General features: G+C 47.0%; 1 protein-coding gene across 1 annotated transcript in view; it reads left to right on the top strand.

Annotated features, from left to right (window-relative positions):
• Positions 1–24,268, top strand: part of Kif6 (kinesin family member 6) — a 290,218-nt gene that overhangs the window by 36,996 nt on the left and 228,954 nt on the right. Inside the window, exon 4 of the mRNA XM_032900532.1 lies at positions 21,430–21,577. Within this exon, the coding sequence (XP_032756423.1) occupies positions 21,430–21,577 (148 nt within the window). The remainder of the gene's footprint in view (positions 1–21,429; positions 21,578–24,268) is intronic.

Raw genomic sequence — 24,268 nt, 5'->3', positions numbered from 1 at the left:
TATTGCTTTGGAAACAACAAAATGTAATAACATGCAAAATATTAACTTTGAGTTTAGGGGAAATGCGATTTCTTTTTCCTTTTTTTCTCTACAGTTCTCCTAAGTTTGTCAGAGAAGCAATCCTATGATTGTGTTTGTTCTCACTGTTGGCTAAGGGGGGGATGAAGTGGACTCCACTCTCTTCCTAGGAAATTAGTGTTTGGGTGGGGCTGGCTTTGCTATGACTTTGAATAATGACTGGAGTGTTTGATGGGGAGACTCCCAGAGTGGAGGTGACAGCTGAACCCTTTCTTTGCCTCCGTTTGTCACACCCTCCTGCTTCCCTTCCCTGACGCATCTTACTGAATGCCTGCTGACTTCTAGTTTCCCCTACCTAGGCTTAGGATGCAGTGAATCGATTAATAAAACACATCTAAGGCAAATAGATCCCTTGGATTTAGTGAAAGACATAGATGAGGAAGAGAGACACACAGGTCTCTGTCTCTTCCTGAGATGGTGGAAGGTGAGGCTGGCAGGGAAACACTCACAGGGAGAGCAGCGCAGGCAGCAGTGGGGTTTACCTGAGACTTGGAGATGCAGGCACTGTTCAAGTTAGTGAGCAGGAGAGGAGAGGGGAGGGGTCGAGGGGACGGGAGGAGAGGAGAGGGGAGGGGAGGACAGGAAAGGAGAGGAAGAGAGAAGAGGAGAGGGAAGGAGAAGGGAGGGGAGAGGGGAAGGGAGGGGAGGAGAGGGGAGAAGGGGGGGGGGGGAGGGAGGGGAAAGGGGGGAGGGAGGGGAAGGGGGAGGGGAAGGGAGGGGAGGGGAGGGGGAGGGGGAGGGGGAGGGGAAAGGGGAGGGAGGGAAGAGAGGGGAGGGGGGGAAAGGGAGGAAGAGAGAAGAGGAGAGGGAAGGAGAAGGAGGGAGAGGGGAAGGAGGGGAGGGGAGAGGGGAGGAGGGAGGGAGGGGGAGGGGGGGAGGGGGGGGAGAGGGGAGAAGGGAGGGGAGGGAAGGAGGGGAGGGGGAGGGGAAGGAGGGCAGGAGAGGAAGGCCAGAGGCCTGCACAGTGGGGTTTACAGTGGTGGGGTGACTTGATCTTTCCAGTTCGAATGGGGATGAATATGTGGGAAACCTGTGAGGAACTGCGGAAGGGCCCAGCAGCTGGAAGTGACTGGGAAGGACTGGGAACGGTGTTCCAGGTTGTCACAGCCCTTGTACTGCCCACAGAGCAAGTTGGCTCCCATCCTAAAGACAATCTGAGGTCGTCGAATAATTGAAAGCAGAGCAGAGCATCCAGTCCTGTCTGCAGAGGAGGACTGCTCTGGTGGCAGTGGAGACAGAGGTGGGTTGGAGAGAGTCCAGGCTGTTGCGGATGGTGTTACAGTGACCCCGGGTCTCCCAGACAAAAGCTGTGTAGAGTCTAAGTAGGCCACACAAAGGGTGGAAAGGAGCCATGTTCAGACACAGGGGAGCCCGGACAGAGGGCCTGTGTGGATACAAAGAACAGTCACCTCTTGTCGCCAGCCACACAGGAGGGCAAAAACCTCCTACCACACATGCACACACACCCTGTTGTGCATTCATTACTGACTCTTGGCTCTCACAGACGTGTCAGATGTTTTTAGAAACATGAACAGAACAACAAGATAGCGACCAAACAAAATAAATCTTTGGGCCGGATACAACCGAAGCGTGTGTCTCCGGAGTGCGTTCTTTTGAACATTAATATCTCTAAAAGGGAAAAGGAGTTCTGTGCTTAGAAGCCATGGAACATGTGACAAAATTGATTTTAAATCTCCCAGGGAGAGGAGGGTGTAAGTGATTACACAAGATTTTCTAGAACTTTCCAGAACAAAGATGGGTGGTTTTCCCAGCACAAGGCCCAACTACAGCCCAGACCAGTTATCATTAAAACAGCGTGATATCACCCAGGAACAGAGGGGTGGGACTAGTGAGGCCCAGCGGATAACCAGCAACTCACCGAAGCAATGGAAACGCGGTTTGTGATTAAGGGAACAGTAGACCACGTAAATGGTACTGGGAAAATTATGCTCTCAGCTGAGCAGAAGAAAAGCCAAATTCATATTTGTGAACTGTACATTGAAATATGTTTTCTATATAATGAATGGTTGAAAAAGAAAGAGAGGGCAAGTGAGACAGCAGGTTTCTGATGGCAGAGGACAGGAAAAGCACACAGAAAGTTAATGGTACCTAAATATAAGCCGTGGGAAACGGCCACCCTAGACACCGTTAAAGCATAAGTCACTGGTTTGAGTTAATTTTATATCCAGCCACTTTGCTGAAGTTGTTTATCAGCTCTAGAAGTTCTCTGGAATTTTAGGGGTCACTTATGTAGGCTATCATATCATCCCCCACAGTGATACTTTTTCCTTTCCAATTTGTTTCCCCTTGATCTCCTTTTGTTGTCTAATTTCTCTAGCTAGAAACTCAAGTACTATGTTGAGTAGATAGGGAGAGAGTGGGCAGCCTTGTCCTGTCCCTGATTTTAGTGGGATTGCTTTAAGTTTCTCTCCATTTAATTTAATGTTGGCTACTGGTTTGCTGTACATTGCTTTTATTATGTTTAGGTATGTGCCACGAATTCCTGATCTCTCCAAGACTTTTAACATGAAGGGTGTTGTATTTTGTCCAAAGCTTTTGCAGCATCTAATGAGATGATCGTGTGCCTTTTTTCTTTGAGTTTGTTTATATAGTGGATTATATTGATGGATTTTCGTCTTTATTGAACTATCCCTGCATCCAAATAGGGATGAAGCCTATTTGATTGTGGTACATGATGTTTTTGATGTGTTCTTGGATTCAGGTTGCGAGAATTTTATTGAGTATTTTTGCATCGATATACATAATCGAAATTGGACTGAAGTTCTCTTTCTTTGTTGGGTCTTTGTGTGGTTTAAGTATCAGAGTAACTGTGGCTTCATGGAATGAATTAAGTAGTTTTCCTTCTGTTTCTATTTTGTGATGCTTCATTCCCACTTAGAGGAACAAAAAAATCAGGGGAGGCAGATGGGGGGAGGGGAAGAGGGAGGGAGGGAGGGAGGGAGAGCAGATGGGGAGAGGGAAAGGAGGCAGGATCAGGTATGGGGGGTGGACAGGAGAAGCCCAGAGGGCCAGGAGAATGAATAGAGATAGGCAGCATTGGGGGTGGGAGGTGGGAACCCGTAGAGGGTCCCTGAGACCTGGGCTGTGAGAGGCTACCAGGACTCAGTGTTGGTGACCTTAGCAGAAATACCCAACAGTGGGGCGATGGAACCTGAGGAGACCACCTCCAGTAGATAGACAGGGCCCCAAGCCAAGGGATGGGGTCACCAACCAACCTTCAACATCTTTGACCCAGAATCGTTCCTGTATAAAAGAAATGCAGGGACAAAAATGGAGCAGAGACTGAAGGAAAGGTGGTCCAGTGACCGGTCCAAGTTGGGATCCATGCCATGGGCAGGCATTAATCCCTTGACACAATTGCTGATGTCAAGGTGTGCTTGCAGACAGGAGCCTCTGAGACATGGCTGTCCTCTGTGAGGCCCTACCAGCAGCTGACTGAGACAGATGCAGACACTTACAGCCAAGCATTAGACTGAGATCAGACCCTACGGAAGAGTTAGGGGAAGGGTTGAAGGAGCTGAAGGGGTTGGCAACCTCATAGGAAGAACAATCGTTTCAACTAACCCGGATACCTGGGAGCTCCCAGCCACCAACGAAAAGCATACCTGGGTCTGGGTCTGGAACAGTTGTAACAGAGGACCGCCTTGCCTGGCCCCAGGGGAGAGCATGCACCTAATCCTGTAGAGACTTGATGCCTCAGGGAAGGGGGATGCCCAGGGGGGCCGATCTCGTGGGCAAAGGGAGGGGGGATGAGGTGAAGAACTCTGGGAGAGGGGCAACATTTAGAATATAAATAAAATAATTAATTAAAAATTTTAAAAGTAAGTCGAGGCTGGTGGAATGGAGTGGGTAAAGACACTTTCTGCCATGCTTAGTGTCCCAAGTTCCATCCCTGCTGGAACCACATTGTGGAGGAGAGCTAACCCCTGGCAGCTATCCTGCGGCTTTCACACAGACACTGAAGGTCTGTACACAAAATAAACAAATGGAATGAAACTTTTAAAACAGGGATAGTTACTACTTGGAGAAAATGTGAAACATTTTAACACAGAGAATAAATATAATCTCGCAATTAATTAAAAGAAAGACCCGGTTCTTAACTTTAAAATCAGCCAAAGCTTAACGTGTGTCTGTGTAAGCATACGGGCCCGTGTGCAGAGGCCTTCAGAGGGCACTGATGTCCTGAAGCTGGAGCTAGACGTAGTGCTGGGACTTGAACTCTGGCAGAAATGTAAAGTGCGAGATACCCCATCTCCATGTACCTGACTGAACAAGGGTTTGATGGTATCGGAGTACAGGATGGCAGAAAGACACTGGACCCATGGAATCAGTGTAGAGGATGTGGGCAGTGCCAGCCATGCCAAGCACAGAGAGGGGTCGAGGCTCATTGCTTCCCTGGTGTGGCCATGGTAAGATCTTTATAGTGCGAAATACTGTACAGACTCAGGGTGTAAGAGAATGTATGAAAAGCCACTGTAGCATGAACAAAGCCAATCCATCAACCACACATAGAAGATGGCAAGGGGTGGTTGTTCACTGGGGAAATAGATGTGAAATGATGCAAAACATAAAGTCAATCAATCAATCAAGTCAGCCCTGCAAGATACCTTCTAAGGTAGTAAAATTTTGAGGCTATATTTGTAGGAGTGTTCGAGGGGAACTTGACCTCACCTGTAACTTAACGTTTTTTAAACACATGTTCATGCATTTAAGAATAAATTGCTGTGAGGATTACTATTGACTGTCAACAGGATCTGGCCTCCTTTAAGAGACTTGCCTAATCAGGATTATCTTGACTAAATTCACCAATGTAGGAAGATGGAGAGACCCACCTTAAATGAGCTACGCTATTCCATAGGCCGGGGTCCTACACCCATAAACAAAAGGTGAGCCTAGCTAGCATTTATGTCTCTCTGCTTCCTGACTGTAGACACACATGACCAGCCGCTTCCTGCTCCTGCTGCCATGCCCTCCCCACCAGGATGGGTTCTACAGATCAATAGTGAGCGCTTACATAAACCTTTCCTTCCTTCAGCTGCTTTTGTCAAGGAGTTTGGTCACAGCAAGTGGAAAACTAATTAATATACTTAGATGACCCCAAAATAAGTATGCTCAATAGCATAAGAAATGAGCTCGCTTCTTTTTTTTTTCTTTTTCTTTTTCTTTTTCTTTTTCTTTTTCTTTTTTTCGGAGCTGGGGACTGAACCCAGGGCCTTGCGCTTGCTAGGCAAGCGCTCTACCACTGAGCTAAATCCCCAACCCCACTCGCTTCTTTTCTAAGGCAGAAGCAGTCCACAGAAGAAGAATGAACACAGGAAAGAAGTTGGCTAATGGAGACAGGTCCCTGGGGGTGGAGAGCAACATAGAAACCCCTGGGAAGAAATCGGCTTTGGATATAGGATGGTTGATCTGTGTGGCCAGAGGCAGGAGGAATAAATGAATCTCCTGGAGTGTGACTTCCTGGCTGAGGATGGGGACAGGACATGGAGAGGGGCACAGGAATTTCCCATGCAGTGGCTTCTATTTTCCTTTTTTTTCTGTTCCCTCTTTGCTCCCCATCACTGCTGTGTCTCCCCTCACTGAAGGTGTCAGCAAATTACCCATCGGCTTCTCCGGCCATTCACCACAACGCTGGACTGTGATTCATATCTTGGGATTGAGGTCTTTCCTTCACGTTATCTCCGTAGAGAGCAGTTGCAAGCGGTCTTTGCTTCCACAGACTCTTCCACAGAGGCTACCCCAGAACATGATCCTTGTGAGAATGGACGTCCCCAATAGACTCATTCCTGTTGTTTCAAAGGACCAGGGAAACAGCTACAAATGGCCAACACGACGTCTGGTGTCTTCCCGTCTGTGCTCAAGAGTCACTCTGTCCCTGGTGCAGTCAAAGGGCCTCATTACCAGCCATCCGCACCCAAAGGCCTATGAAGCCACCCGCATCAGCATTCTGCGGAATTCCTTATTTTGCAACCATACAAAGCCCTGTTGTTCCCCTTTAACAGTCAGCTAACTGTGAAGTGAGGGCAGAGTGGGTCCAGCAGTTCTGCCCTCCCCTCTCCTTCTAGCAGCCGACCTCACCTTTCACGTAAAATATATTCAGCCACTCATTATAGGTTGCGATCCCTTTGTGGTCCTTCAACTCCAGACATGGAACTGGAATGGGCTTTTAGATGCCGTGCACCAAAGGAGAATATCTGCGTCCCTCTGCGTCTTCTCTAAAGCTTCTCACTTTGCTAGAGGCCAACCCCCAAGTCCCCAGCTGTCCCCCAAATCCCCGGTAATGCTACTTGCGATATCCTCATTTCCTGGGGAAGGCCTAGGGAAGGGTCACCCTTGTCTGTTTCCTATGCCCGTTGACCATGTTTATGGGGAAGGGGCATCCTTGCCTTCCGCCTGAATGGGTGACATAGCATTGTTGTCATCCTCAGTGTGATTAAGTTTCTGTCCTAATGCTAACTATCCTAGTTAGTGGTGTTATAAATCAGTCCTTGGCAGGACTTTATTGTGGAATTGGTGAAAATCAGGTGCTCCAGAAGGCAGGATGGTAGATCTGAAGCCATTCCCATCTGTAAGACACAGAGGACCCTTGCCCTGTGTGGTCAGAAGCAAAGGCTTGCATCTGAGCTGAGAAACATTGGAAAGTGTGGCATACATCATTTAACTGCATAGCTTAACCTGGGATACCCATCCGCATCTCCCTATGCTAATTACGCCTACACATCCTTCAAAGGAAGCTGTCAGCTTCATCTTCAAGACAGTTACATCGGTTTGCCCTGGGAATGTCTCAGGGAGAGAGACTTTGAGATGACTACTTGAGAAAGGAAAAGTATATGTAAATGAAAAAGTTAACAAATTCAGTTTGGGTGTAACGGATGTGAAATGTTACAAAAAGTTATGTACGTGTGTATGTAGAAATCTTTATGAATTTTGATTGATGGCTTAAGACTGTATACAGCTTTAGTTTTCTGATATCATATTGCTTTTTAGAAAAATATTACTTTATGAGCATTTGCCTGAGTGTATCTTTAATTGTGTGTGTGTGTGTGTGTGTGTTTGCGCGCATGCGCCTAGTGCCTGTGGAGGCCAGAAGAGGGCGCCAGATCCTGTAGAACTTCAGTTAAAGATGGTCAGAAGTCATCATATGGGTGCTGGGAACAAAACCTTGGTCCTCTGCTAGAGCAACCAGTACTTTTAGCTGCTGAGCCATCTCTCCAGCCCCTTTATACAATATAATTAAACACACTTAGTGAGATTATGTTTACTTGTCATAGATATCCACTAACAGTAGAAAACACCCGTGCCAGAGTCCTGTGGCCACTATTCCCCTCTCTTCCTGTGCATCCCTTCAGAGTGTGCTTCTAGAAAGTTCTTCAGATGACAGCCCGCCTGTGCAGACACCTGTCCGTAGTCTTCATCCCCATAGATGGATGTTGTTCAGCTGTATGGCCAGCTAAGGAAAGGTCTAGCAATGCCTTCTGCCTTCTTTTTCCTCCTTTTCCCTGGATAGGCTGGGCAACTCCCTCAGACGTGTCCTTATGTACTTCTCTATCCCAAACGGCCATTTCCCTGATTACTACCCACTGAAGTGCATTGCATTCTCAAGGCATTCAGTGGGAGGAGAGTGCATTTCCCTCAGGCTGCGATCACTTCAGATACCCTTTCTGCTTCCTTTCTTCCCTTGGCGTCCAGCTGCCCAGCAGCCTCCATTTCTCACGCTCTACACTCTACCCAACCTATCAACAGTTTCCGATCCCCAGACCCCATAATATGGACACCAGTGTCCCTTGCTAGCCTCGATTCATGGACCCATGCTTCTGTGTAAACCCATGGTAGAGGACACAGGCATATCCACATTTGCAGTGAAGTGGGTGGGGTGGGCTTCTCACTTTGCCTTCTCACGAGAAATCTTCCTCTGTAGTTCTAGACTCTTTCATAAACAAGCCGTTTGGGGTTCTTTTGTTGTAGACTGTGTAAATTAGCTGATTGTGTAAGTGAGTAGACACAAGAGTCCATGCATTTAAAGGCCCTCCTCTTGCTAATTGTTTTGTTTGATCTTAGTTGCAAGTTTCTTACATCACTGCCCAACCCTCTGTTAGCCTACAGTGTACACATCAGGTTCCTTGTAATGTGCCGGACGCTTAGGAAACATGACTGAGGACTGGTGCAGCAGATGTAGTCAGATGTAGCACTTGCAGCCAAGCCTAACTGGGATACACAAGCTAGCAGCAGAGAGCCGACTCCCACAAGTTGTCCCACATGATCAGTTCCTCTTCTGTTGCTTTAATAAAAGACCAATACCAAGGCAACTTAAATTGAGATGCCATATCTTTTAAGTTCAGACTCCATTTTAGAGAACCTGACCTCAGTTTAAAGTCAGGTAAACCAATAGACTGGTACCTAGCATTAGTTTTCCAGTTGCCCCCGCACAAAACCCGAGCCTACTCCAGTCTCTAGGCTCATCCCCTACAAGACCAGCGTCTCCAGGTTACACCCTCCACAAGACCAGCGTCTCCAGGTTATTCCCCAACAAACCTGCACCCCCAGGTTACAAGCCTATCACCAATGCAGAGAAGAACAAAACTTAAATTTGTAATATGACTCCCAGCACCAAACAATTACGTTAAAGGCCACAGTAGCTTTCCAATTAGATGCTCGCACACGTACTCGCTGCTGCTTACTATAAAGCCTTGCTCTGAAAGACATTCACCCCCTCCCCCACCAAAACCATCCTGTGTGGTGGGTGGTGTGTTGGGGCGGCCCGAGCTAGCTCTAATAGAATTAAGACCCTGCTATGAATTGCATCAGATTGGCTCCCTGTATTTTGGGGGAACCACTAACATTTCCCTGGCACTACATTACAAGGAGTTTACTTGGACTTATGGTTCGAGGGACATATGAGTCCCTCGAGGTACGGAGGCAGCAAGCCGGCAGGCATGGCAGCAGGGGGCAGAAATCTGTAGCTCACATCTTCAAACACATTTGGGAAGCAGAGAGAGGTGACAGAAGTGGCACCAGGCTTTTCATCTCCAAACCTGTCCCCAATGATAGTCTGCCTCCAACAAGGCTGAACTACCTAAATTTCCTCAGAGAGCACTGACACCAGATGGTTACATCTGTAAGTCTATGGGGGACACTCTCGTTCAAACCACTACGTCTACCCCCAGAAAAATAAATCTAAAGACAGGATTGATTTTAAGGATGTAATTGAGAGGTTGGGGAGACCTGCTTGCTGTGAAAGGACCTGAGTTTGGATCCCCGGCACCCATGTGAAAGCCAACTACAGTGTGCATGCATCCCAGTGCCAAGGGACGGAGACAGGGGGATTGCCAGGGCTCACTATCAACCAGTATAGTCAAATCAAGTTTCTAGGTTCAGTGAGATACTCTGTTTCAGAGAATGAGGTGGAAAGCAATTGAGGAAGATAGTAAACGCCACCCTCTGACTTCCACCTACAGGAATATACACGGGCGTGTGTACACAACCACACGGGGACAGGGAGCAAGACCGTTGATTGATTTACCAATACAAACTTAACGGTTAACAATTCTAGAGTATTGTTCCCAATTGCTCGTTCCTGCAGAAATGTGGGAATTCGAGATGATTAACAGCCTGGTGACCTGTGTTATTTGTTGGGCCAAACCATATCAAGCTGTGACAACCAGGACCAGCGGTGGCTGGCAATCTAAATGACCTTACATCCAGGGACTCCTCAAGCGCTCACACCCGGATCAGAGGTGGCTAATAGTCCAAATGACCTCTACACTGTCTGTATGTCTGAAACAAGGCCAGATCCTTCCCTAGGCCCTGAAGCTAAATCAAGCAGCCTATCTCTAGAGCCCATCTTCATGGAAGAAATGACATGGACGCTGAACTGAGCTTCAATGTAATAACACTTCCTCCCGCACTGCAGGCTGTATGACACTGGGGGACTTTTCCAGATTGTCCCGTGTGTGCTGGGAATAAACTGCCTGGCTTCAGACTCCCCGGAGTCTTGGTCCAGGTTGATGATGTGCATCTGAACCTTCTCATTCTCACCCCTCCACGGTTTGCTTCCCTGCCCGCCATGACCACCTGCAGGGTCCCCTTCATGACCTGAGAGACAAGAGAAGTGGTGGCTCCAAGTGATCTTTTACAGTACCTTCCTGTGGGACTTGTGCTCTCTGCCTTGCCATGGTCTCCACAACTCTCTAATGTCCCCAGACTCAGGTGTCTTTTCTCTTTTTGTTTGTGTCCCTGTAAAAGAAGCCAGAAGTAACCAGTGGGTGTTTTAAGGGATGTTTCTACAGAGCTTGGAATTTCTCAGGTTACTGCATGCAACTTGGCTGTTTGACCTAATCACCCCCTTTCATGGGTGTCTGAAAAGGATTCCATATTTAATGAATCCAAGGGTTTGCTGTCAGGGGTCACTGAAACCCTGTTTGTCAGGAGCGCTACAGTCAGTGCATTTTCATCCTGTAACTAAAATGAAATGCAGCCTCCCCTTCTTAATCCTGCATGCTGCCTTCCAGCTAAGGCAGGTCCATGGGCTGGGTCCTGTTCAAGGACTCACTTCCTACTCTTTTTTTTTTTTTGATTCTTTTTTTGAGCTGGGGACCCGAACCCAGGGCCTTCTCCTAGGCAGCGCTCTACCACTGAGCTAAATCCCCAACCCTCACTTCCTACTCTTGAAGCTGCACACGTCTCTGTCAGGTTTCCAGGGTTCAGATACTTGTTAATATTGGAGGAATGCACTTTCTACAGGAACTTGGGGGAAACAAACTGCTCACATTTAAAGACCACTGTGTCCTTTATCTGATCTACTGACTTATGGCCATGAGGCCACTGGGTAAGCTTAAGATCTCGAGGATTCTTTCTGAGAGACCGTTTGGATGATCTCCTGTGAGAATGTTTGGCTCTTCCTAAGTCCAGGTTGAAGTAGTTGGGACAAGACTGTCAAAGTCTGGGAGTCTCTGAGCTGGGAAGACGCCCAACCTCCTTCTCTCATGCCCCTGCATCTCAGGGAGGACTTAAAGACCATTCAGGATAGAAGCTGCTCTCCCTGTTTTCATGACAGAACCAAGAGTGGAAGTCCTAGGAGAAAGGGCACAGCCAACAGTCTTACTTAAAGCTTATAAACTGCGAGCAATGGGAAGAAAGTTTCCCTCCCTGTGCCTGATCAGATGGCAGGATATGGGTATCACTTGTGGCTTTCAAAAGATAAAAGATGCTAGAATTTAGCTTGGTTTAGTTTGATCTATTTTTTTGAAAATGACTGCTATTCTTGTGGCATTTATCTGAGTCACTCAGGCATTAAAAAACTCAGCATATGACTGGAGGCAGGCAGCTAACATTAAACACACAAACAGTTGGAGTCTGGGCAGCGGTGGAGCTGCGTTTCCGCTGGAGAGCACAGGTCCTTGCCTTAGGAGTACTCAGACTGAGTTAAACACAGACAGCACTGTCCCAGCGAAAGGCAGCACTGGCTAAGCTTGGCCAACAATCTATATGTGCACAGGAATTAGGAAAGGTTTTGAGAAGCGATCACAAGCATAAAGTACTACCTAAGATATGATTTTAATTTTCTCACAAGATATTTTAATGTTCACTAGCCCCTTTTAAAAAATACCATGTGTGTAAGTGTTTTACCTGTGTTTATGTATGTGTGCCATGCTCATGCAGTACCTGGAGGTGCAAAAGAAAGGCATTGGATCCCCTAGGCCTGCAGCTATGAATCGTTGTGAGCGTCTGTGTGGGTGCTAGGAGCCAAATCAGGGTCCTGTAGAAGAGCAGTCAGTGCTGTTAATGGCAGAGCCATCATACAGCCCTCTGAATTATTTCAGGATAATCTCTTCTCAGATGTCCCTTTCCAAAAGTAGGTCATTTGACCTGTGTCGGTTAAACTTAGCTATGAACTCACTTCACCGAAGTGAAGCAGTAGGTGAGCCAAGAATAGTCTTGCCAGAGCATGCTTTTAGAAAGGAACGTCCTTGACCCCGAGGCAACAAAATGTCCAGAAGGACCCAGAAGGACAACTAAATGTCTGTGTGAATAACTGGTACCGTGCTGTCTGTGATTGTGTCTGTCACTGTGTGTGGACACAGCCCACCATCAAGTCTTGGCAGATAACATATTTGGGAAACACCTGAGTCTCAGGACATTGGTGAGTTGTGGAGACCATGGCAAACCAGAGAGCATGAGTCTGAAAGTGATTGCAAAAGATCAGCATGGGGCCACCACGTCTGTCTCTCAGGTCATGAAGGGGACCCTGCAGGTGGTCATGGCGGGCAGGGAAGCAAACCGTGGAGGGGTGAGAATGAGAAGGTTCAGATGCACATCATCAACCTGGACCAAGACTCCGGGGAGTCTGAAGCCAGGCAGTTTATTCCCAGCACACACAGGACAATCTGGAAAAGTCCCCCAGTGTCGCACAGTCTGCAGTGCGGTAGGAAGTGTTATTACATTGAAGCTCAGTTCAGGGTCCATGCCATTTCTTCTAAGAAGATGGCTTCTAAAGATAGGCTGGCTGCCTGTATTAGCTTCAGGGCCTAGGATCCAGGGAGGGATCTGGCCTTGTTTCAGACATTACAGATAGTGTAGAGGCCATTTACACTATTAGCCACCTCTGGTCCTGGTTGTATGGTTTGGTCCAACAGATAACACAGGTCACCGGGCTATTAATCATCTCCAATTCCCAGATTTCTGCATGGAAGAACAGGTTATAAATCTTTTCCATTGGAAAAGTAATTTCTGGTTTCTCCAGAGATCTGTGGACACAAGGACTTTCATGTTATGCTCCCCACAGAGTCACTGAAGGAACAGCGCTGCTTGTCACTCTGGGTTGTGCAATCGTAAATCCCAGCTCAGAAGCAGAGGACTCCTTGGCTCCTATACCTGGGTCAGTGCAAAGCCCCGAAGAAAGGCAAGGACTTTGTTACTCGAATTGGCCCCTGACACAGCTGGTGCTCCTTCTCCACAGCTCTGACCGTGGCTTCCTTATGCAAAATGGCAGGGCACATGGCATATGACACCCGTGACCCACTGACTCCATTGCAAGGAGGGTCTCTTCCTCCTGCCCATTTTCTTCCTTCTTCCCTTCTCTTTCTGGAACTCCACGTGAAAGTGATTCTGCTTTGCCTGATTTGCATGCCTAGAGCCTCTTAGAGCAGCAGCAGTTACAGATGGTGGGGTTGGGGTTGGGATATAACTTTAATTTCTTCAACTCTTTTTTTTAATGATGGTTCTTCAATGCTCTCACTCCCCTTGTAATCCACCACCCACCAGAAGTAGTAGAAAAGAAAGGATATGGGGAAGTGGACCTGTGTAGAAAGGTTCTTTGGGGCTAATCCCATCGGTGTTGTCTGGGAATCTGCAGTTCAGTTCACAGGTCAGCAGGCAGTGGCCGCTCGATCCACTCGAAAACACCTCAGGGATACATCAGCAGTCCAGTTCGGTAGATTCACGTTAGCAACAGTGGTGTCATGGCCTAGCAGAGACAGCCAGGCCTCAGCCTCGGCTGGAGTCAGCAGGAGGGACCAACGGGAACACCAAGAGAAGTTCTTGGCTGTGCCTCTCTCGGGGGAGCGAAGACCAGCGAAGGCGTGAGACCCACAAGTGTTGCACAGCTCGCTGTACCAGCAAGCCAAGCTCTGTCTCCGTCACTCCGTGGAGACCTATCTATACCCTCCAAACATCACGTGTCCTCCACGTGCCTTACCTCAACATGTGCATCCAATCAGCTCAAGTCTGAGGAGTCCCGACCAATGCAGCTCAACTAAGCCATATAAGGCAGACCAATATATGCATGTTGTTAGCAAAGAATCCTTCATTGTGTGTCCGTTCATGTGTTTGCTTTAGCAGAACATCCTCGCTCCTGTGTCTACTTCAGTGAAACATTCCTTCACGAGTGTGCCTTATTTTTTCATCTGTGTCCATTTCAGGAAAATACTCCTTCACATGTATGCCCCAGCAAAACACCATCCAACACAGCTGACTCTCCAAAGAACCCTTAAGTTTCCACTTCAGGGGAGGCCTGGTATGGTATGGTATACATATGGCCAAACTGAATTATTATAATACCTCTTAAAATGTCATGTTGTTGGGCTGGAAAGATGGTTCAATGGTCCACAAGCATGAGGACTAGAGTCCAGATCCCCAGAACCCACATAAAATGCCTGGTGTGTGTCATTCCGCTGCGGAAGCCAGAGACCAGATCTCTAATGCAAAACAGCTGGAAAAACGACCATCTGGGATCCCTGGGTTGGATTGAGAGGCCTTCCTCATATATAAGGGAGAAGAGTGATTGAGAATGAATCCTAATATCAGCCCTGGGTATGGGTGTGCCGCGCATGCACATGCATGCCGCATACCTCTCTCTCTCTCTCTCTCTCTCTCTCTCTCTCTCTCACACACACACACACACACACACACACCCCCCAAAACAAAGGCTTTGCACTATGAAATTTATGCATTCAGATATTGTGCGTGTGAACCATTGAGTCAGCACACCACTCTAGAAAAGCAGCAGTTACTGCCTTGGGCTGCTTGTCGGGGACTCGAGACTCTATTTTAGGAGGAAGACAACAGAGGACAGAAACCACTGCTCTATGAATGTCACAAGAACTGACTTTTAGCTGCTGTGACCTGTGATAGGCGACTAGTGCTAAGAAGGAACCAGTGACACAAAAGAGGATTTTAAATTCCATTCTACTGCACATTTCTCCTTGTGACAGTCCTTACACAGCCTTGTCATAACTCTAGCATGATTTCAGCTACCTTAAAAATCCTGATACTCACGATAATTGGTCTTTGTCTTCAAAATGAATTTGTTCTATCAAAACAGTGTATACAATATAAGCTTTTTCCTCATTCGTAGTTTTTCTAAGGCTCGGTTCTTAGAACCTGCAAAGCTGGACATAACGCAGCACACCGGTAATCCCAGCATTTGGGTAATGAAAGCAGGATGACCAGGAGTTCAAGGTCAACCTCAGCTACATAACCTGGGCTACTTGAATTATCATCTCAACAAACAACTGATAGCTAAACTTTCGTTAGGGTTAGTCACCCCTCCCCTCAAAGTAGAAGTTGGTCCTGATTGTATGATGTCAGCATGAACTTGAATCAAATAGCTCGATAAACAGTTTGTATATTTCTCAGAAATAATTTTAGAGTGGGTGGTTCTGTTGGCTGAAAAGTAACCAGCAGGCCTCTAATGATGTTAGTTACTGTTTCTTTTTCTTAAATTTTATATATATATAAAATTATATATATATGTACATATATATATATATATATATATATATATTTTGAGTGCATGTGCATACCCAAGTGTATGCATGTGTTCCACCATATGTTCAAGAACCTGGAGAGATCTTGAAACATCAGGGTCCTGGACCTGAACTTAGAGCGTTTGCAGGCCCCGATGAGGTGCTGGGAACTGAAAGTGGGTCATTCACAAAAGCAGCTGGTGCTTTTACCCACTGAGCTATTTCTCCAACACCCTTTCCTTCCTTCCTTCCTTTTTCCCTTCCTTCCTTTTCTTTCTTTCTTTCCTTTGTTTTCCTATGATTAAAATGTGAAGATCAGAATCAATCTTTTGTTTAATGAGTTAAATTATCATTGCAATTTTTTTTTAACGACAGTTTCAGTGTGTAGACAAATCTGGCCATACATCGTAGACATCAGCCTGCGTGTGCCTCCCAGCTGCTGGGATTGAAAGCTTGCACCTCCACGTCCAGCACAAGAACAATTTTTATTGCCTACTTTGGTGTATAGGAGGACACTAAGACTTGTTATCAAGCATAAACCACACCAAGTTTCATTTTCTTCACACCTACCTGATCTATGAGGTCTAGTTAAACCAGTCAAGAATAATACAAAGGAAGATGCTAAACCGAGACAAAGAATATTTTTCTGGTGTGAAAACATACTATGTATTCAATTCATCCTGCAGTCTAGAGTCTCCCAGAGGGTATAGGCTTTACTGGGGTTCTTCACGCAAATCTTAAAAGTTAAACTGCTGACAAAATGTCTTGTTTTAGAACATAGGCTCCTGGGGAAGGAAGATGATTTCTACAACGGACATCTGGTCTGAGCACCACCTGCCATTCTAGAAATGGCGGATTGGTTTCCATGCCCCTGCCTGTGAGGGTCAGCAGGGCCTGCAGTGTTGATTTTTAAGGTGCTGGGAAGTAGCTAGCACCACAAATGTCCATCCTGCTTGGTTAGTTGCTGGAATTTGCCTCTCTTGTCTCTCAGTGCTCTGTCCAGGACAAATACCCAGGGGAGACACCAAGAGCATCTTGTTCCTAAGACTTCCTGTAGATGATTGTTCTGTGTTATGTCGGGACAGCAGCTTCCTTGTGCTGTAACTCGCGTGTCCTTCATCATTTACAGAGCATCATTTAGTGGACTGCTGAGGGGCTCACTGGGTACCGGCTTTGCTTCTGAGCCAGTGGGCCTGAGTTTGGTCCCCAGACTCCACACAGTGGAGAGAGCCCACTCTGGTAGACTTGCTGCACCTTCGCCTATGGACCGTGGTGCACACAAGTGTGCACACACACAAGTGCACACACACACACACACACACACACACACACACACACACACACACACACACACTAAAGCCCTGTAGTAGAATTTGCTGATGAATAAAACTTAGTAGTCATTAGAATAACTGCAGCTGTCAGTAACCATCAGTTAATTTTAGGACATTTTTGTTACTCTCGAAGAAGTCCTTGACTGTATGCAATATTTGCTCTCCATTTTCTGTCTCCATTTTCTCTCATTTGGTGTCAGACACTAATCCACTTTCCCTACTGATTGGAAATCTGCTTGTCCAAACATTTTGCATAGACAAGGTCTTACAGTATATGACATTCTGTGGCTGGCTTCTTCCATCTAACTTGGGCTTTAGACTTAAATGCATTCTTTTAAATATATGGATATATGTATGGAGATGATGTATTTGTTTAGGCATCAGAATTAGGTGAAAACCTATTTAAATCCATATTTAAATTCATTGCCTACTTTCCTTTTTGTATTTATGTGTATACGACTCTGTGTGTGTGTGTGTGTGTGTGTGTGTGTGTGTGTGTGTGTGTGTGCATGTGTGTGTGTGTGTGTGACTCTGACTCTGTGTGTGTGTGTGTGTGTGTGACTGTGTGTGTGTGTTGTTTGTGTGTGTGTGTGTGTGTGTGTGTGTGTGTGTGTGTGTGTTTGTGTGGGTCAGAGAAGTAAGTTCTGTCCCCCATGTGGATCCCAGGGATTGAACTCAGTTTCTCAGATTTGGCAATGAGCTCCGTTACCCTCTAAGTCATCTTGCCAACCCCATTGTCTACTTTTCAACTGGCTTTCGATATTGTGATATATTTTCTAATGTGCTGTAGCTTGTAGACTTGATGTCAATTCCCTTACAAGGTAGATGATTTGAAAGACAGTGGGGCCCGGGAGGCAGCTCAGCGGCTGAGACTGTGCTGCTCTTGCAGAAGGCTCGAGTTCAGTCCCCACCTGGCAGCTCCGTCGGATCTGATAGCTCCTTCAGATATCTGTGTGCATCGGCATCTGTGTGCTCACACCCGTGGTCCCCACTCATGCACACTCACTGTTTATGTGCATAGGTACAATTGTAATATGTTTGCCCCATTTTGTTCCTTTTCCTAATTCTTCTTTTTCCTCTCCTCCATTGAATAATCCCATCACTGCTGTTGGAAAAGAGCCAACTGTGCACTGAGAGATGGCCCTGAAGCACTGCTCCCCAACTGCACACCTATGTGCAGGATCTGATTCTGGCCTCAGTTTGGTTCTTCATGTGCCAGTATTCTGCTGACCTCATTACTTTAGCCTTGCAATTAGCTGCAGGCGGGAAGGGTGGGTTTTCACATTTGTCCATATTGTTTTGACTATTATATGTCCCTCAGTTTCCATAGAACTTTTATGAAGGCTATGTCTAAGGAGGCAGAGGGGACAGCAACAATTCAAAACATTAATATTTTTCCTCTTCTTCAGCCGTGAAGCCTATGCCTGAGGAGATGCCTAATGTTCCCTCTCTGCCTTATTCCTTCGAGGGAAAGACTCTCTTGCTGACCCCTGAGCTAGGCTGGTGGCCAGCAAGCTCCTGACACACTCTAGCCTCCCCCCACTTGCTGGAGTTACAGGGCACACATGGTCACATTGACTTTTTATGGGAGTGCTGGTAATTCAGAATCAGGTCCCCATATCTACAAGGGAAGGTGCTCTTACCCACAGAACCCCTTACAACGCTTCCTTCAGTTGTCTTTCATCTCCGTTTAGTGTGGTGTTTTAAGTGTAACACTCCCTCATGGGTTCCAGTGTTTGAACACTTGGTCTGTGTGTTCACTCGGATGGTGCTGCTTTGTGGATGGTTTAGGGAGGGCCTTGCTGAAGAGAACACGGCACTGAAGGGCAGGATTTCAGAGTTGCAAGTATCACCCTGCTTCCACGAGGCTCTCTGCTTCATGCATTCAGTTGAGGATGTGAGCCCCTCAGCTCTGGCCACGATGTCGGCTGCCATGACTCTTGGCCTTGATGGGCTCTTCACTCTGAAACTGTTAGCTCACAAAACCTCTTCCTTCTGTGAAGTTATCTTGGTCAGTGGCTTTTTAATCACAGAAACAGAAAAGTGACGAATGCATGTAGCCCCTCCCACTTAGAGAAGTCAGTTCTCTATTGTGTGGCGTGTTCCTTAAATGGCTTAAATGTATCTCTCCTGGTTACACAGGAGCATCTGTCCGGGTATAGAGACACCTTCGATATCTGGGAGTTCGCATCTCTGTCTTAACTGCCACTCACTCCTCATACAGAGACTCAAAGCCAACCATACAGGAGATAAAAAGGCCTTTTCAAGTCCTTTCCTAAGTATGGCCTTCTAGCACTTCAGAGGTATTAACAAGGGTCTTTTCAAAGTATCTCGCTGTCATCGTCAACAGACTTTACACGCATTTGGCCATATTTAAGCTCAGCTCTCTGGTATTACCATGTCAAATGACTTGTATGTCAAATATTTGCCTGCAGCCAGGCTGCTCACCGTGAGGGCTTTGAGTCAGAAGACAGTCCTTCTGCTGTCTCAGCATAGCCTTGCTGAGAACCGAGGAAAGGTTAGGCTGGGGAGGCTTGTGAGGGGTTCCAGATCCACACTGCTTCTTCAGCAGTGGCTGAGCTGTGAGGATTATGGCTCCATAACCTCCAGGCATATTGTTTTTAAAGTCTTCCTTGAGGCTGGGGGGAAAGGGCTGGGACTTCTGAAGTTGGGATACCATGGAAGTCCTCTGTTTCTACTGAGATTGTTTTTTAAAGCATGACTTAAGCTGTTGGTCATGGTGAGACAGCTTTCAGAGTAATGATGAAGTAGACATTGGCACTTTTGCTATGATGTCTTTGCTCTTATGGATAGATAGAAAATGGATCTTAAAGGACGGTAGTTACATCACCATAACTCTCTTTATTTTCCACTTATATTTCCTCGTGGGACAGATGAGACCAGAAGCGTATGTCAAAATGCCTGGGACACAGTGAAGTGGTTGATTTAGGATGAGGAGCTTTTAGGTAACGGAAGTGGGCATTTACCATTGTTCCTTTGTTTTCACTGGTGCAGTGCGACGTGTAAGCCTCTGTACTGGTGGGAGTAGGCAGACCACAGCAGGCCATGGTAAGGAATCACATGTTCAGGCAGACAGGGGACTCTGTGTGAGATGAGACTTTACTACACAAAGATCAGATGATTGTTCAATGAGGACCCATGGCCCAGTCATCGCTCCTCATAGGTTGTGTCTGGGTTAAAATGGGAATGCTAATTTGTACTCATATCCTTTGCTTTTTGTAACTGATAATGCCTCATAAACTATAGCAATTCTTTCTGTTAAGAGTTGGTGCAGCGTTTAAAGTCTGCTACATAAAATCATAGACCCCCATTTACTCAGCACATCCACGGCAGGAAACAATCCACGTCCAAACGATACTCAGATGAGGCATCTCTGTCTCATTGGTGACTGAGTCCATTGGGGGAAGATTCACTAACAACCCAATTCCATGCGTCATGGTACTTACAGCCTCTTACAAGCTGGGAATGTCATCAGTAGATAGTTCCAGTGCGAACACACGGGTGGCGACATGAGTCCCCTTCTTGAAACAAAGTGTTTCAAGAAGTTTCAGAGTTGCAGTGCTTTCCCCACTCCCTGTACTGTCTATCCAGTTCGCAAACCATAGTCACACTCTGCACAGTGCAAAGCACCTTGTGAAAACACACGGTTGTGAGGTTTCCAGCTGTGTAAGATGATGAGGGCTTGACTGGCCTCTTCAGAATAAGCTCTGGGCAATGCCTGTCTTCTCTCAAGATCACTTAAGGACAGGTCACTCCTGGTGGAAAGCAGAGCGAGCTCTGGAGTGAACTGTTGGCAGAATCTCAGCAGCCAGGGTAGAGCAGGATGCCCTGTGCAGTTGATGACGAGCAATCTCAGAGGACCCGTCCACTGAACCCCACTTGGAGATCAAGGAACACCTTGTGGCAAAAAGATAGCAAAACTGCAAGATTTTACTGTCTTGTGTTGCACAGATGAAAGGCCTACTCCCTCCAGAGCCCACAGCATGCAGAACACACTGTTACAAGCCCATCTTACAGGTGGTGGTTTGAAGACTTCTTAAGACCACTGTGAAATCATAGGATTCTATGCTGGGCTGAAACAGCATACATGGGCCAACATCTTCCACCCAAGAGAAAGGCATCCAAGGAAGATGGAGGAGAGGCTTCCCGAGGACTTTCTGTTATAGGCACTAAATAGAGAAGTAGATCCCAAGGAACACAGTTGGAAAATCAGTGTACCTAGTAATGTATGGCTACTGGTACGAGTATTCATCAGGGGAGTTACTCGGACACCTTGCCAAGTCACTAGTGTTTCACTCTAAGTCTAGTGTAGAAAACCTGAAGACAGCATTAAGATGCTGGCCTCCATTTGAGTCGCATGTCCTTCCCTAGAGAAAGTTGTTGATAGCTGAAGATTCCTGGATTGAAAACTAGTCTGCCTGTCAGGGAAACGACTCAGTGGGTAAAGAGCTCACCACAGGAACCTGAGGACCCGAGTTTGATCTTCAGAGTCTGTAAAACCTGAGCCCAGCAGCATGAGGAAGGGATGTGGAGATTTAGGAAGATGCCTCCATATGTACTCCTACATGGGCACAGGCGTGTCCATGCATACAAAATTCTAGCTGGATTGTCACATCAATATTCTGCAAATACGAGTCTATTTCAGTAGTGTTTGTATGGGTGCTGTTCAGTTATGAGTACCTAATACCAATGTGGGTGTCCATCACCCATTAAAGTGTTGTCCTTTCTTCTTGCAGTACCTTGGCAGGTTACAATGGCACCATCTTCGCATATGGGCAGACGGGCAGTGGCAAGACATTCACCATCACAGGCGGGGCTGAGCGCTACAGTGACAGAGGCATCATCCCGAGGACCCTGTCGTATATATTTGAGCAGTTGCAAAAGGTAAAGGGGGATGGGAGGAGATACCGTAAGGCATTCTGTGCTGTGCCTTCGCGGGGATGCAGGGCTGTAGAATTCCTCTGGCCTTCATCGTTAAAGGAAGGTGAGGATGTTGCCGGGTTGTAGAAATTATGAAGGTGCTTCTCTTGTCAGGATAGGATGACGGCAAGGCTGAGGATCCGTTTGAGATGCCTACAGGGCTTAAAGGCAAATGACAACGTGTGGCAGAGTGGGGGTGGGAATGGTGGATGCTCCTGTGTCTGGCATGTGGCTGTGTGTGAGGTGGTGTAGAAGCTGATGTTGGAGACCCACTATTGCTCTCCACTGATTATTTTTTGAGACAGAGTCTCTCATTGACCCTGAGCTCATTGATTTGGCTGGCCGGTCGGTGATTTCTGGGGATGTCCTTCCCTTCCTCCTAACCGAGCATGAGGGCTGTCCACCTTATGTCAGGTCACATGGCTACACCACCACATCCCGCTTTTCTCATGGGTTCTGGGGATCTGAGATCTTCACACGTGCACAGCCAGCACTTTGCCCACTGAGCCATCGTTCTCCGGCCCCCTTATGTGGATTTCTGATACAACAATTATCATAACTAGCAAACGTGGCATCTCTATTCCCATTTCATAGTTGGAAAAACCGAGCCTCTACTGATGTGTTTTTCTCTGGGTCCGCAGCTCTGTAGGCAGCTGCTTCCTTGCCTCGCCTCCACGTCCTCTCCAGCTCACACTGGCTTTGTTTTGTTGGCTGTGTTTAAATCCATTTCCTGAGATGAGTCACTTCACGTCTGTGGGTTTTTTCCTGCATTTTCTGAAAGTAAGGACTGAACTGCTCTGCAGGCTTCTCTGTCTCCCGTCCAGCTCCAGCAAGTCCCTGAGTTCTGTATAAATGTCTAACCGGGCTGTTGTAACAGTCACTGCAGAATTCCCTACTGAGTGCTATTTGCATTTTGAGTCTCGAGGACGAGAAGAAGTTGCTGAGATCTGCATAATTCTAATTGCCATCCATAAAGCAGCAATTACCCATTAGTTCAGCTCCTCCCTCAGTGGCCCAAGTGCGCCAAGTCCGTGTGCCAGAGAATGTGGAGGGGACGGCTGAGTGGAGGGCGTGCCTCATCCGGAGCCCTCCTCACCTCCACGTGTGTTCCTGACACTACCTGTCTGGCCTGGCATACACACGTTACAGGCAGGGGCTGTAATTTCCAATAGTTACTGTTGCCGTGGACCAAAGTGGAAGGCTGTCATCTTCAACGGATGGGCAGGGCTGTGTAGGCTGTCAGGGTTCTGAGGCCATGTGTCACTGATGGCATGTGATTTCTTGTCCCAGTGTCACAGAGCTGCTGTGAGGGGACAGAATTATGGTATTTTAAGATCTTACGCTAGAAAGATGGCTCAGTAGTTAAGAGCGTGCCCTGCTCTTGCACAGAACTTGAGTTTTATTCTAAGCGTGATCTCAGTCTCCTTACAACTGTCTATCACTCTAGCTCCAGGGGACTCGATGCCCTCTTTCAGCCTCTGCAGACACCACATTCTCATACACACAGAGAGAGAGAGAGACAGACAGACAGACAGACAGACAATTAAGAATAATAAAACCAAATCTTTGAAGTTCTTGGCACGCAAAGTATGCTTAGTTCATGGTCATTACTACCATGCAGTAATAGTCACATATGCAAATGTCCGACAATTGTTCCCACACTCATGAATATTCATATGTGTATATGTGTCCAAAGAATACCTGAGTTTCAGAAAACCTTTTGAAGCTCCCAGAGCCAGTGAGCCCAATTTCCTTAATCAGAAAAAGTAAATTCTCTTCTAACGGTTTTGTCTTCTAAAATATTCTCTGTGGCTACCAAAGATCAGGTCTGGAAGCCCACCAAGCATCCAGAGACTGACTACCTACCTGTCAGGGTTGTGGGGAGAGCCCTCTGACGTTGATGTCACTCTAATTCGTTGGTTACTTCTGAATAATTTCAAGTAATTTCCCGGGGTTGGAGAAAGTCCACCAGACTAACGCACAGCCAGGGGAACTGGCAGAGACCAGTTTCTGCCACGGGCCACATCACATTTGTTGTAACACAGAGAATTGTGCTAAAACCAGCCTGGCAACTTAAAGAGCCCATGAAGTGTGTCTAGAAAACACAGACCGTGCCCAGAGGTCCCTGCTGATTGTCTCAGACTGGAGAACTCATTGCAAGACTAAGGCCAAGTCTTTCTTCAAGGCAAACCAGTGCATCCTCTGCGGTGAAAGGCCCGTGAGTGGCGATGCATTTCCACTGGGCTTAAAGGTTCAGTTTGCTTCAGAAAGCCCTTCTCCTTATGTTGGGGCATCGTGAGGCTCAGACTGGGGCAGAAGAAGTGGCTGTGTGCAGAAGACACATGTGTTACATTATAGTCTGGCAACCCAGATGCTGACATGGACCAAGAAAGGTAGCTGGCCACACCACTCAGTGGGATCTCAGCAAAGCTGCAGGAGAAATGGAAACTGGAGGAGCCAAAGCACTGTCCTTCCCCCAGGCAGTGGGCCTGCCATTTTCCCGACTTAATCCTGCTCGTAAAGAAGAGAGTTCTCCATTGCAGATGATGGTGCAAGTGCCCTGTTCTCTTCTCCTGTCCTTTCTCTTTAAACCCCTGTGTTGTTTTAGCTGCTTCCATTGCGGCTGTGATGGAATAACCAACAAGACTGCTTGAG

Source organism: Rattus rattus, chromosome 4 (genome assembly GCF_011064425.1).
Source record: "Rattus rattus isolate New Zealand chromosome 4, Rrattus_CSIRO_v1, whole genome shotgun sequence".
Taxonomy (NCBI): Eukaryota; Metazoa; Chordata; class Mammalia; order Rodentia; family Muridae; genus Rattus; species Rattus rattus.
The sequence above is the reverse complement of the archived record's forward strand: the minus strand, read 5'-3'. Positions and strand labels throughout refer to the sequence as shown.